This window comes from Molothrus ater, chromosome 27 (genome assembly GCF_012460135.2).
Source record: "Molothrus ater isolate BHLD 08-10-18 breed brown headed cowbird chromosome 27, BPBGC_Mater_1.1, whole genome shotgun sequence".
In the NCBI taxonomy this organism is placed as follows: domain Eukaryota; kingdom Metazoa; phylum Chordata; class Aves; order Passeriformes; family Icteridae; genus Molothrus; species Molothrus ater.
Genome location: NC_050504.2, coordinates 1,368,644 through 1,383,218, shown reverse-complemented (window position 1 = coordinate 1,383,218; position 14,575 = coordinate 1,368,644). Strand labels below are relative to the sequence as shown.

At 47.9% G+C, this 14,575-nt stretch overlaps 1 protein-coding gene across 1 annotated transcript in view; it reads left to right on the top strand.

Annotated features, from left to right (window-relative positions):
• Nucleotides 1-14,575, top strand: part of MYO1D (myosin ID) — a 169,229-nt gene that overhangs the window by 96,713 nt on the left and 57,941 nt on the right. The window contains exon 20 of the mRNA XM_036398823.2: nucleotides 5,178-5,291. Coding sequence (XP_036254716.1) covers nucleotides 5,178-5,291 — 114 coding nt within the window. The remainder of the gene's footprint in view (nucleotides 1-5,177; nucleotides 5,292-14,575) is intronic.

The window sequence follows — 14,575 nt, the reverse complement described above, 5'->3', positions numbered from 1 at the left end:
ATATATAAAAATATATAATATTTGTTTATATATATAACAAATATTACCTGTAAATCCATTTCCCACATTACCAAACCTTATTGGCCCAGGGTGGCACGTGGTGCTGGCACATGCAGCCTGGCCAGTGCTCAGGGCACATTTGTCATATCTCTCATGTTAAATATATATATATAATAATATATATAATATACCTGTATAATAATATATATAATCTATATTATATATATTTATATATTTTTATATATTGTATATTATAATATGTGTTTTGCATATTATATATAAAATACTAATATATATGGATATATATTGTATATAATATATAATATAATATAACATAATATAATATAATATAATATAACATAATATAATATAATATAATATAATATAATATAATATAATATAATATAATATAATATAATATAATATAATATAATATAATATAATATAATATAATATAATATATTTGTTTATATATATAACAAATATTACCTGTAAATCCATTTCCCCCATTACCAAACCTTATTGGCCCAGGGTGGCACGTGGTGCTGGCACGTGCAGCCTGGCCAGTGCTCAGGGCACATTTGTCACATCTCTCATGTTAAACCTGGTTCCTGTGGGTTTACAGGTTGTGTTTGATCTCTGCTGAAAATTCACTCACGTGAAGCTTTAACGGGGGCCTGCAGAGTGAATTATAGAAATGAAATTGTAATTATCAGGTGATTTCATTGCTTCCCTTAAATAATTCTCCTGAACAAAGCAGCAATTGACAAAAAAAGGCTGCTCGAGTTCATCCGTGCTGTGTTTTCATGATTCAGCTTTTTTGAGGATTCCTGAACAAAATCTGTGCTGCTCCTGCTCTTCCCTGAGACAAGAAGCTGTTGGTGGGAAGGTGTTAAAGGGCACTTTGGTGAGCTGGGCTGAATGTTTTATTTCTGAAGCAGCATCAGCCTTCCTCTGTGGCTTCCTTCAGCTACTGAGTCACCAAACCACATGTGAAACAGTTGTTAAGTGTCAACAGCAAGTTCAGGTGTCAGCTTTTGGAAATATTCAGTCTAATGCACTTCTTTCCTTGCACAGAAAACACATTAAAAGCAAAAATACTGAGCAGCTTGAGCAGACAGAGGTGGAGCCCAGAGCTCACCTATTTAAACACATTTATGGGTAGAGCAGCCCCTGTGACCTGTCAGATATTGGCTCATTAAATTCATTGACACAGAATGTTTTTAACTGATGACTGACATTGATCTAATGAATTCTTCAGGAAGAATTTAGAAGATTCTAGATCAGGAAGAACTTCCTGGAAAGGGTGGTCAGGCCTTGGCAGGGGCTGCCCAGGGAGGTTTTGGAGTCCCCATCCCTGCAGGTGCCCAAGGAGCACCTGGATGTGGCACTCAGTGCTCTGGGCTGGTGACAAGGTGGGGATTGGGCACAGGTTGGACTTGATGGGCTGGGAGGGCTTTTCCAGCCTCAATAATTTTGTGGTTTTAAGTCCAAATAGTAAATTTATTCCAGGAACTGCTCTCCAAGTTTTGAGCTGCTGGTAAAGTTTTCTTTGCCTGTGTGGGGGCCCAATTTCAGCAGCTTGAGCTGAATAATAATGGGGGGCTCTGTTTGGAGCAGTTTTTACAGGAGGGCTGGGAAAGGCTTTGAAGCCTTGCTGAGGGGAGGGGAATGAGCTGTGTGCTTGCTTCCCTGCAGTAGGCACAGGTAGAAGCAGGTCATTCCTGCCTATGGAAAAACCCATCTTTTCTGAGCATTGTGCTGCTCTTCACTTTTTCAAAGGAAATTTTCAAGATTTTTGCCTTAGGAGAAACCAAATGCATATTTCATGCAAACCTCCAGATTTTGTTGGATCACCTAGGAAACAACTCTCTCTCTCCATTTTCTTTAGAATCAGGTTTTTCTTCCCACTTGTCACTTGTGGCACCAAGCTCCTTTGACAGGATCATCTCTTTCAAAGGCCTCTGCCCTGCAGTGTCCAGAAGCCACTGACAGAAACTTGAAAAACTTCCTTGAAGATTTTTCAGCTCTTTGCCAGATCTTCATTTCCCCCACGAGCTTGTCAGGAAGCTAAATTAGGACTGATTCATATTTGGATCAACAAGATATAAATACAGAATGCCCAGAAGGTGCAGAGAACACAATGCTGGGAAGGGCTGTTCCCCAGGAGGGAATGAGCTGTAGCTGAAAACAGAAGGCCTGTCCTTACTCCTACAAGCCCAATAGTGGTATTTGCACTGTGAGTGCAATTTTGAGTGCAAATTTGTGAGTGCAAATTTGTGTGAGTCCCTTCTGTGCCTGCTCCCCAGTGGGACAGTTTGTGCTTTAACTCACAGCAGGTATTATTTACACAAATGCACTGCAGTTGCACGAGGCACCTGGAGCCTCTTCTGCTTGGAAAAAGCTGGAATGACATGAGATTTTGCTCCTCAGGTGAGATGAGCTGCTGGGCCTCTCCTTTGATACATTCCTTTAGCTGAATTTTAATACTAAAACCAGCAGGGAGCCATGAGAAAATAGTGGGATTCAAACCATGCCTGTAGAACTCCCACAATATTCCACAATATTGGCTTGGAATACAGCTTTGGGGTATTTCAAAATATATCAGCAGGGGCTGAGGGTTCATCCAGGTGTGCCAGAGGCCAAGGACACCTGGTTTGGATCAGAAATGATGTGGCAGCAGGAGCAGGGCAGTGACTGTCCCCTGAGTCCTGGGGTCAGCTCTGGGCACCTCATGGTGAGAAGGACCTGGAGGGGCTGGGGGTGTCCAGGGCAGGGGCTGGAGCCCCAGGAGGGGCTGAGGGAGCTGGGCAGGGGCTGAGCCTGGAGCAAAGGAGGCTCAGGGGGCCCTTGTGGCTCTGCACAGCTCCTGCCAGGAGGGAGGAGCTGTGACAGGAGCAGGGAGCAGGGACAGGAGAAGGGACAGGAGAAGGGGGAGCGGCCTCAGGCTGGGCCAGGGGAGATTTAGGATGGATATTGGGAAAATTTCTTCACAAAAAGAGTGATCAGGCATTGGCACAGCTGCTCAGGGCAGTGGTGAAGTCCCCATCCCTGAGGACAGGGGTCAGTGGCAGCCTTGGCAGTGCTGGAGGAACAATTGGACTTGGTGATCTCAGAGGGCTTTTCCAGCCTTTCTGGCTGTGAAATCTGAGTGTGCTTCTCATCTCTGCTTCCCATCTCTGCTTCCCAGGCAGCAGCCACAGGACCTCCTGCCCTGGGCTGGCTCTGGTGTCACTGTACCAGAAATCTGCTCCCTTTGTCACCAGGGGCTGGGGGTGGGACAGCAGCCAGGCAGGGTCATGGCAGTGCCCAGGCAGTGTTCACTGTGTCAGACTCTGCAAACAAATCACAAAAAGTCAATTGCTTGATTGATCTGAGCTTTGATCTGAGCCCTGAGGGGCAGATCCAGCTCCAGGGACTGGACTTTGGTTCAGCTCCCAGGACCTGGAGTGTGGAGAGCCCAGAGCTTCCCCAAAGCCTGGCTGAGGAACCAGTGCTGCTCTGCTCCAGCGCCCAACATGTGGCACCAGGCACTCCTAACCTACTTTCTCAGGGCCATTCAGTGTTTCATAGCCTTTAGGCTTTTTTCTCCCATTCATCTGCTTCCTAAAATAATCCTGGTTACTCAGCATCTCTTCCTGTGAGATTCCCAGGCCCTCAATCATGTTCTTCACCTTCTCTGAACCACCAGATTCTCCTTCACACTCAGCACCCTGGTCCTTCACAGGCTGTTCCAGGTGAACCATGGCTCCCAGGACATTATTCCCATGTTATTCCTTGCCTGTGCCAACATTCTGCTTTTTCTGAGCTGCCTCATGTCTCTGTGCCAAGATCTCTCCAGAGCTGTCTGAAATCATCCTCGGTTGCTTTTTCTGAGTCAGTGCCGTTAATGTAAAGCTGTCACAGAGCTCTCCAATTTGCATTTTTTTGCCTTTATCTGCTCTGAACTTTGTCACTCTGCTGCCTCCTGATTGGGGATATTTAAGTTCTCCCGTTGTCTCCTTATTTCACCCTGGAAAATCCTATTTATGTTCATCCTCCTCACGTCTTACCCTTGTCTCCCCTTCTCAGTTGATTAATAAATATCTCAGTGACTGTGATACAACCATGACTCTGGTTTTGCCTCAGTGAAAAACAATTTCTACTTTGTGTCCTACTTTCTTAGACATTTCCAACAAACCTTTGCATCCTGCCTGGTGAGTGTTTAGTGCTGAGGGGCATCCACCAGCCTGGATGAGGTGGAGCTCCAGGGAGAGCTCAGAGCCCCTTCCAGGCCTAAAGGGGCTCCAGGAGAGCTGGAAAGGGACTGGGGACAAGGCATGGAGGGACAGGACACAGACCAAGGATGGTCCAAAGCCTCAGGTCTGGGCTGTGCCAGGGCAGGGATTCTCCATTTGGGGTTCCCAAAGCTCCTTGGCAATGTGGGGACAACAGCCTGAGCTCCACTTGGACAGGGCTTGATTGTGCCTGAGGGAAGCCTCTGGCCTTGGTTTGAGTGAAAACTGGAATTTCCCAGGCTGCCACAGCTCTGCTGGATGACTGGGAATGTTGCTCCTCTCTCTCTTTTGTATAATGGGATTACAGGGACCATGTTCCCTTTTCAGTGCTCCAAGGTCCAAGGAGAAAACCTGTTTAGGAGCTGTGTGGGTTGGGGGTTATTTTCTGTGAGTTTGGAGTATTTTTGTGCGAGTCTGGAGTACTCTTGTGTGAATTTTGGTTGTTTGTGAGTTTAGGGTGTGTGTTGTGTGACTTTGGGGTATTTTTGTGTGAGTTTCAGGTATTTTTGTGTGAGTTTGGGGTATTTTTGTGCGAGTCTGGAGTACTTTTGTGTGAATTTTGGTTGTTTGTGAGTTTAGGGTGTTTGTTGTGTGACTTTGGGGTATTTTTGTACAAGTTTGGGGTATTTTTGTGTGGGTTTGGGGTATTTTTATGTGACTTTTGGCTGTTTGTGAATCTAGGGTGTTTGTTGTGTGAGTTTGGGGTATTTTTGTGTGAGTTTCAGGTATTTTTGTGTGACTTGTGGCTGTTTGTGAGTTTAGGGTGTTTGTTGTGTGACTTTGGGGTATTTTTGTGTGAGTTTGGGGCATTTTTGAGTGAGTTTGGCACTTGGCACTGCCCAGTTTCATTCCCTGTGTTCCTGCAGAGGTCAGTGGGACTCACAAGGTGTTTCTGTGCAGGTGAATCGCTTTAACAAGGTGGAGGACAGGGCCATTTTCATCACTGACAGACACCTGTACAAGATGGACCCCATGAAGCAGTACAAGGTGATGAAGACCATCCCCCTCTACAACGTGAGTACAGCCCTGGGGATCCTCATCTGGGGCTCTTTCAGGGCAGTGTCTTTACTCTGTAGCTCCATTTTCATGTCCATAACACGGAAAAAGTCTTTGGGTTGCAGTTTCTGATATATTTAATGTCTTTATAACAGTTACAGTGCAGTTATTGCAGCACCAAAGCAACAGGGTGGGATTGTTGGGGTGTCCTGGGCAGGACCAGGGCTTGGACTGGATGATCCTGGTGGGTCCCTTCCAACTCAGGAGATTCCATGGTTTTATGATTCTGTGATCATATTAGCTTTTAATTTTGGTGCATAAAATAAAAGCTAAACCCCAATCTGCCTCTTACAGTTCTCTGCTCCCTCCCTGTATCAGTTTGCTTTGCTGTGTGCAGGATCCTGGCCCTGGCAGGGGCTGGCATTTCACAGCAGCTTATGCCACTGTTCCTGTGTCTCTGAGGGCTTGTCTGATCCTTCAGGTTGTGCTTGAATTTATTTATTTAGATTTTTTTCTATTTGTTCATGTTTAATGTAAATCTTACCAAAGCTAAACTCAGAATTACAGTCAGGTCTGGCCTTGGGGTAGCAGGGTGGAGCTGCCAGGCAGTGGATTAGCAGGGATGGAAGGGGTGGGCAGCACCTCAGCTTTGCTCCCCAGCATCCTGGAGCAGGGATTCAGCTGAGTCTCCCTCAGCCTGGGGTGCTCTGGTTATCTCCAACCTCCAGAGCCTGCCTGGTTGCTGGGACATGCCCTGCACAGATTTTCTGGGGTGTTTGCATTTGGAGAAATGACAAACCTGGCATTTCTGTACTGCTGGGAGGGCTGAGATGGGATTAGGGTGAGGGTGAAATCTCATCTGCAGATGTGGAGGGGATGATTAGCTCAGGCTGCATCCATAATGTTGGGTTTAGAGTCTCCTCCTGCCCTCCTTGCTGGGCACCCAGCACAGAGTATCCATGGAGTAGCTACTCCCAGTAGGAATGCTGGCTGCAGCAGGCAGTGTCTCCATGGCAGTGCTCTTGTTTTGAAAGGAAGCTGCCCTGAGCAGCTGCTTTCCTGGCTGCTGTTCTGGCCCAGCACTGGTGTCTCTGTGCTCTGAGGGGCTGGCAGCACAACCTGCTGTGTGCCAGGGGCTGTGTGCCCGTGGAAACCGGGGTGCAGACACCCCCAGCCTGGTGAAAACCAGGGTGCAAACACCCCCAGCCTGGTGCAAACACCCCCAGCCTGGTGAAAACCAGGGTGCAAACACCCCCAGCCTGGTGAATAACAGGGTGCAAACACCCCCAGCCTGGTGAAAACCAGGGTGCAAACACCCCCAGCCTGGTGCAAATATCCCCAGCCTGGTGAAAAACAGGGTGCAGACAAACCCAGCCTGGTGAAAACCAGGGTGCAAACACCCCCAGCCTGGTGAAAACCAGGGTGCAAACACCCCCAGCCTGGTGAAAACACCCTCGGTCTGGTGAAAACCAGGGTGCAAACACCTCCAGCCTGGTGCAAACATCCCCAGCCTGGTGAAAAACAGGGTGCAGACAAACCCAGCCTGGTGAAAACCAGGGTGCAAACCCCCTCAGCTTGATGCAAACATCCCCAGCCTGGTGAAAACACTCCCAGCTTGGTGAAAAACAGGGTGCAAACACCCCCAGCCTGGTGCAAATATCCCCAGCCTGGTGAAAAACAGGGTGCAAACACCCCCAGCCAGGTGAAAACCCCCCCAGCTTGGTGAAAAACAGGGTGCTGACACCCCCAGCCTGGTGCAAATATCCCCAGCCTGGTGAATAACAGGGTGCTGACACCCCCAGCCTGGTGAAAACCAGGATGCAAACACCCACGGCCTGGTGAAAACACCCTCAGTCTGGTAAACAACAGGGTACAAACACCCCCAGTCTGGTTAAAACACCCCCATCCTGGTGAAAACCCAGGTGCAAACACCCCCAGCCAGGTGAAAACCCCTCCAGCCTGGTGAACAACAGGGTGCAAACACCCCCAGCCTGGTGAAAACCAGGGTGTAGACAACCCCAGCCTGGTGAAAACCGGGATGCAAACACCTCCAGCCTGGTGAACAACACCCCCATCCTGGTGAAAACCAGGGTGCAAACACCCCCAGGCTCCCAGCAGAGCTCAGACACCCCCACCCTCACAGCCTTTTAGCAGAGGGGTTTTCCACACCTGATTTTCCAGGTGTTCCCTCACAGGTGTTTTTTGGTGATGTGGGCAAGGCAGGATTTTGCCCATCAGGATTTCTCACTATTGGTTTCTCCACCTTTACCTTAACCAGAGTGTCCAGGTCACTGAAATTCACTGAGTGCAGGATTAATGAGAGATAAATCTGTGTTTGTCACAGGTTTAGGACAATGTCTGTTTTACCTGTGTGCCTGATGGGTGTAAAGGTGCAGATTGTACATTTACAGCAGCACAAACCCAGATCATTTGTCACCTGAACATTTCCCTCTGAAATCCTTCATGACTTAAAAATGAGAGCTAAGCAAGTCAGGAACAATTTCAGAAAGAAATTTCAGAAAGAATGTTACTAAGAAATGTCAATAATTGTTGCTTTTTCACCAATAAAGATGTGTTAAAAACAGAATATCCATTCCTACAGAGAGCCCTAGGGCAGGCTCTGTGGTGATTCTGTGTTGGCTATTTTGGCTGTATTTTGACTCAGTGTTGTATTTTTGGCTGTATTTTGACTCAGTGTTGTATTTTTGGCTGTATTTTGGCTCTGTGTTGGCTGTATTTTGGCTCTGTGTTGTATTTTTAGCTGTATTTTGGCTCAATATTGGCTGTATTTTGGCTCTGTGTTGTATTTTGGTTGTATTTTTGCTTAGTACTGGCTGTATTTTGGCTCTGTGTTGTATTTTGGCTGTATTTTGGCTCAGTGTTGTATTTTTGGCTGTATTTTGGCTCTCTGTTGTATTTTGGCTGTATTTTGGCTCAGTACTGGCTGTATTTTGGCTCTCTGTTGTATTTTTGGCTGTATTTTGGCTCAATATTGGCTGTATTTTGGCTCTGTGTTGTATTTTGGCTGTATTTTTGCTTAGTACTGGCTGTATTTTGGCTCTAGGTTGTATTTTTGGCTGTATTTTGGCTCTGTGTTGTATTTTGGCTGTATTTTGGCTCAGTACTGGCTGTATTTTGACTCAGTGTTGTATTTTTGGCTGTATTTTGGCTCTGTGTTGTATTTTGGCTGTATTTTGGCTCAGTACTGGCTGTATTTTGGCTCTCTGTTGTATTTTTGGCTGTATTTTGGCTCTGTGTTGTATTTTGGCTGTATTTTGGCTCAGTACTGGCTGTATTTTGGCTCTCTGTTGCTCATGTGGCTGTTTGGAGTTCCTCAGGACAAGAGCAGTTAATGGTCTGTGCAGAGAGGTCTCTTGCTCTGAGAATTCTCCCATTTCTGCAGCTATAAATCAGTTTTATTGGTAGATGTGCAGTTATTCCCCTCAGTAACCTACCACAGGCAATCTTGGCCAGCCAGTTTCTTTGACCTGAGCAGGAATCCTTGAGATTCCAGGGGTGCTGGAGTGCTTGGCACAGGAGGGATGGGTCCAGGAGATCCTCTGCTGACCCATACAGTTGTCAAGGTAACATTCCAGGATGGAGATTTGATTAAACCAAGCTTTGGTAGATTCTGTGGTGTAAAATTCCAGCTCTGCTCACAGCCTCTCCCTGTACCTGCCCCTCCTGCCCTGGGACTGGGGTGGGCACTGATCCTGCTGGTGGATCCAGAGCCCCCTGAGCTGTAGGAAGGGGAGAGGAGGAGAATTTGGGGTGCCTTTGCTTTATACACAAAATATTTCACAGAACAATGGGATTGAATTTGGATTGGAAGGGGCCTTAAAGCCCACCCAGTGCCACCCCTGCCATGGCAGGGACACCTCCCACTGTCCCAGTGTCCAACCTGGCCTTGGAAACTTCCAGAGATCCAGGGGCAGCCCCAGCTGCTCTGGGCACCCTGTGCCAGGGCCTGCCCACCCTCCCAGGGAAGGATTTTTTCCTAATATCCAATCTAAACCTACTCCCTTCCAGTTAAAGCCACTCCATTTGTATTTCTCTCAGGATTTCTCAGATTTAACCCTGGCAAAGTCAATCCTGTTGAGCAGTTGTTTGTTCCTTGTTGTAATTATGGTTTATATTTGTTACCTAATGTTTATATTTGTGTTGTTTTTCCACCCCTGAGTTGCTTTGCACACTCTCCCCATTTTTCTGTGCCTCCTTTCATGGAAGCCCTTCCACCATGTGGAAGGAGCTGATCAGTGCTACAGAAATTCCTTCATTTTTGGGACAAGAGCAATGGTTTGAAATGCTCTGAAGGTTTTTTGAGGACAAAATGGACAATAATGGCACCAGTAGTGAGGTGTATCCATGGAGCAGCCCTGATGAGTGTTCTCTGGGAAGAGAGATGCTCCTTCCCATGCCCAGGGCTGGAATCCTCTGCCTGTCAGCCTTTCAGGAGTGCCCTGCCAACACAGCAGCATCCTCAGGGGTGGTGTTTCCATGGAGATCTCACTGGAGACACTCAGCTGATGGCTGCTGCACACACAAACTTGTTTTCAGCTGAGGAAATCTTTCCCTGTCTCCCAGAGCCAGGTTTGCCTGGAGTCCCCTCCTGTCCCTGCCCAGTGCCAGCTCTGCACTGGGACAGGGGAAAGGGCTGGGAGCTGAACCAGGTTTGATTTTCCTTGGATGGAAGGAAGGGATTTTTGCCAGTGAGGGTGGGCAGGCCCTGGAGCTGGGGCTGCCCCTGGATCCCTGGCAGTGCCCAAGGCCAGGTGGGACATTGGGGCTTGGAGCAGCCTGGGACAGTGGGAGGTGTCCCTGCCATGGCAGAGGTGACACTGGGTGATCCTGAAGGTCCCTTCCACCCAAACCATGCCATGGCTCTGGGTGAGGAATGTGCCAATGTGCCATTCTCTACCCAACCTGACAAACAACAGCTTCCCTGGCAGCCCTGCTGCTTTCTCCATGTGGAGATGCTGCTTTGGGGGATCCTCTGTGTGGATTTCTCATCTGCCAGAACTCTGGCATTGCCTCAGAGTACCAACACACACTGATCTTCTTGTTTTTACCTGAATTAAAACCAAACAGATACTGCCTGAGAGGAATTAAAGGCACCAGAAAGGCTCTTGCAGCCACATCTCCCCTGCACTGGTGAGCACAATAAAGGATGTTCTGCAGAAGCTGAGGATTTTTTCCTGCTCTTCAAGCAGGGCCAATATTAGTGTTGGTAAATACTGAGATAAGCACCTTCTCTGAAATGATTTCTTTTGTGTGGCATTTATTCACTCAGAGTCTTGTAGGGAGGGGTGAAATGGGAAGATTTTGAAGGGCTCTTGGCCTCCTAACAGGGTTCTGTTGAATAATTAATGTTTAAATTGCCTTTTCAAATCCAACACTGCGACTTGTTCATCTTTCACACTCGCTGCACATTTAAAACCTTGATGGCAGCAGTCCCTGTGGTGCTATTGTGCTCACAGGAGGGTTTTTAAGTATGCAAATTAATTTTAAGGGACACTGTAAAGCCAGGCAGCTGTCAATGCCTGTGCATGAGGTGGAGCTCGTTGGGAAAGCGTTTCAAAGCCCAAAATAGCCTGAACAGGGAATAAACTCCACCTGTGCTGGGGCAACTGGTGACAGGAGGGCCCTGCCTGGGGCTCCAGGGTCAGCAGCTGCTGCCCTTCATTCCTGGGGTAAAAACCAACAAAACCCCAGGGGCTGCACCTTGTGTGGAGTCTGATCCCAAAAATAGGGCACAGACCAGGCTGCTGGGCTGGGCTGGGCTTTTCTGGGGTGGCTGAGGCATCCAGAGCTGCTGGAGCAGCTTCCTTGGAAATGACACAGGGTGAGCAAAGCCAGGGAGCAGCTGAGCCCCCTGGGAGCCCTGGGCTGGCAGGAGTTGGGACACAGGAGCCTCTTCCCCTAAAAAGAGAATAATGAGACTGTAATTTCAACAAAATGCTTTATGGGTGCCTCTGACTTGTAGGGGAATGGGGCTGCCCTCTGCAAATTCCTGAATGGCTCAAAGGAGCCCTTTAATGGACAGGGAAAGTCCTCTGTGTTCTCTCTGTACTCATCATCCTTGCACCTATTTTATTTTATTTTATTTTATTTTATTTTATTTTATTTTATTTTATTTTATCTTATTTTATTTTATTTTATTTTATTTTTTCATTCATTATATTCTATTTACTTTATTTTATTTTATTTTTTATTCATTATATTCTATTTATTTTATTCTATTTTTTCATTCATTATATTCTATTTACTTTATTTTATTCTATTTCTTTTGTCCCATGTATTATATGCTATGTATTTTATCCCAGTTATTATATTCTATTCATTTTATTCTGTTTCACTTTCTCTGCTTTGCTGTACTTGCCTTTTGAGGCTTTTTTTGCCCTCTTTACACTTTGTTTCCCCAGCACAGATCCTTTTCTTGCTTTCTCTAATATTCATCTGAGTAACCTGTGCTCCCAGATTGCCCCTCCTAAAAATCCCCTTTTTTTCCTTTGTGAGATGACAAAGCTTTTGATGAGCCAAGTGGAAAAAGAAAATGCCAGAAAATAAACCACCCAAACCAAACCCTTGCACCTTTTTATTTTGTCAGAGGAGGCAGACCTTAATCCATGCCTGAACATGGCAATCATTGTGGCTTTGCAGGGTTTGTCCCTCAAATTCTTCCTAAATTCTTGTTACCTGCAATTCACAGTGGCACAGACTTGTTCAGGTTGAAAAAAGCCTTTAAAATCATCAAATCCAGCAGCAGCAGCACCAAACCACGTCCCCAGTGCCACATGCACACATTGATTGGACATTTCCAGGGATGGAGACTCCACTCCTGCCCTGGGCAGCTGTGCCAGGGCTCTTCCCCCCTTTCAGTGAGGGCATTGTGCCAACAGCCACCTGCCCCTGCCTGGCACAGCCTCAGCCACCTTTGGGTGCCCAGAGTGAGGCTTGGAGAGGCTGCAGGGCAGATGGGGGTGACAGACACTCCTATGGGGGTGACAGACACTCCTATGGGGGTGACAGACACTCCTGATGGGTGACAGACACTCCTATGGGGGTGACAGACACTCCTGTGAGGGTGACAGACACTCGTGTGAGGGTGACAGACACTCCTGATGGGTGACAGACACTCATGTGAGGGTGACAGACACTCCTGTGAGGGTGACAGACACTCCTATGGGGGTGACAGACACTCGTGTGAGGGTGACAGACATTCCTGTGGGGGTGACAGACACTCCTGATGGGTGACAGACACTCCTGATGGGTGACAGACACTCCTGTGAGGGTGACAGACACTCCTATGGGGGTGACAGACACTCCTGATGGGTGACAGACACTCCTGATGGGTGACAGACACTCCTGTGAGGGTGACAGACACTCGTGTGAGGGTGACAGACACTCCTGTGAGGGTGACAGAGACTCCTGTGGGGGTGACAGACACTCCTGTGAGGGTGACAGACACTCCTGATGGGTGACAGACACTCCTGTGAGGGTGACAGACACTCCTATGGGGGTGACAGACACTCGTGTGAGGGTGACAGACATTCCTGTGGGGGTGACAGACACTCCTGATGGGTGACAGACACTCCTATAGGGGTGACAGACACTCCTATGGGGGTGACAGACACTCCTGTGAGGGTGACAGACACTCCTATAGGGGTGACAGACACTCCTATGGGGGTGACAGACACTCCTAAGGGGGGTGACAGACACTCCTGTGAGGGTGACAGAGACTCCTGTGGGGGTGACAGACACTCCTGTGAGGGTGACAGACACTCCTGATGGGTGACAGACACTCCTGTGGGGGTGACAGACACTCGTGTGAGGGTGACAGACATTCCTGTGGGGGTGACAGACACTCCTATGGGGGTGACAGACACTCCTGTGGGGATGACAGACACTCCTGTGAGGGTGACAGACACTCCTGATGGGTGACAGACCCTCGTGTGAGGGTGACAGACACTCCTGTGAGGGTGACAGACACTCATGTGAGGGTGACAGACACTCCTGATGGGTGACAGACACGCCTATGAGGGTGACAGACACTCCTGATGGGAGTGACAGACACTCCTGTGAGGGTGACAGACACTCCTGATGGGTGACAGACACTCCTGATGGGTGACAGACCCTCGTGTGAGGGTGACAGACACTCCTGTGAGGGTGACAGACACTCATGTGAGGGTGACAGACACTCCTGATGGGTGACAGACACTCCTGATGGGTGACAGACCCTCGTGTGAGGGTGACAGACACTCCTGTGAGGGTGACAGACACTCCTGTGAGGGTGACAGACACTCCTATGGGGGTGACAGACCCTCCTGTGAGAGTGACAGACACTCCTGTGAGGGTGACAGACACTCCTGATGGGAGTGACAGACACTCCTGTGAGAGTGACAGACACTCCTGTGAGGGTGACAGACACTCCTGATGGGTGACAGACACGCCTATGAGGGTGACAGACACTCCTGATGGGAGTGACAGACACTCCTGATGAGGGTGGGGTTCAGTGGTGTCACCCAGGGACGTTTGGGGAGAGCTTTGACCTGGGGTGCTGGGGGAGCAGCTGGGGACATCCTTGGGTGTCCTGTGGTCCTGGGGGCATAGCAGTGACAGAGGGACACAGCAGTGACACAGGAGGTGTCTGGGGAGGGGCACAGCAGTGACACAGGGACAGACACTGCAGTGACACGGGGACACAGCAGTGACACAGGTGCTGCTGGGAGCCATCCAGGCAGGGTGGGCACTGTCCCTCACACCTCCCAGGCTGCTGAATTCCACAGAGCCACTGTTGTTTGTGCTTGCTCAGCTCCTGGGGGGACACCCACCCACTGCCACCCCTCAGCTCCAGGGGGGAGGTTGGGAGCACCCTGGCAGTGGCAAAGGCACAGGAATGAGGGAATCATGGAATGGCTGGGGTTGGAAGCACCTTCAAGCCCATCTAGTGCCACCCCTGCCATGGCAGGGACACCTCCCTCTGTGGTATTTTTGGGGTCCCCCAACAAGGGGAGGAAATGATGAATCTGACTCCATGTTCTTAGAAGGCTGTATTATATTACATTATATTATATTACATTACATTATATTATATTAATAATACAATATAATAACAATAATAATTATATTATATTATATTATATTATATTATATTATATTATATTATATTATATTATATTATATTATATTATATTATATTATATTATATTATATTATATTATATTATATTATATTATATTGAAAGGATACTTACAGAAGGCTTAAAAAGATAGTAATGAAAAACCTGTGACTCTCCCCAGAGT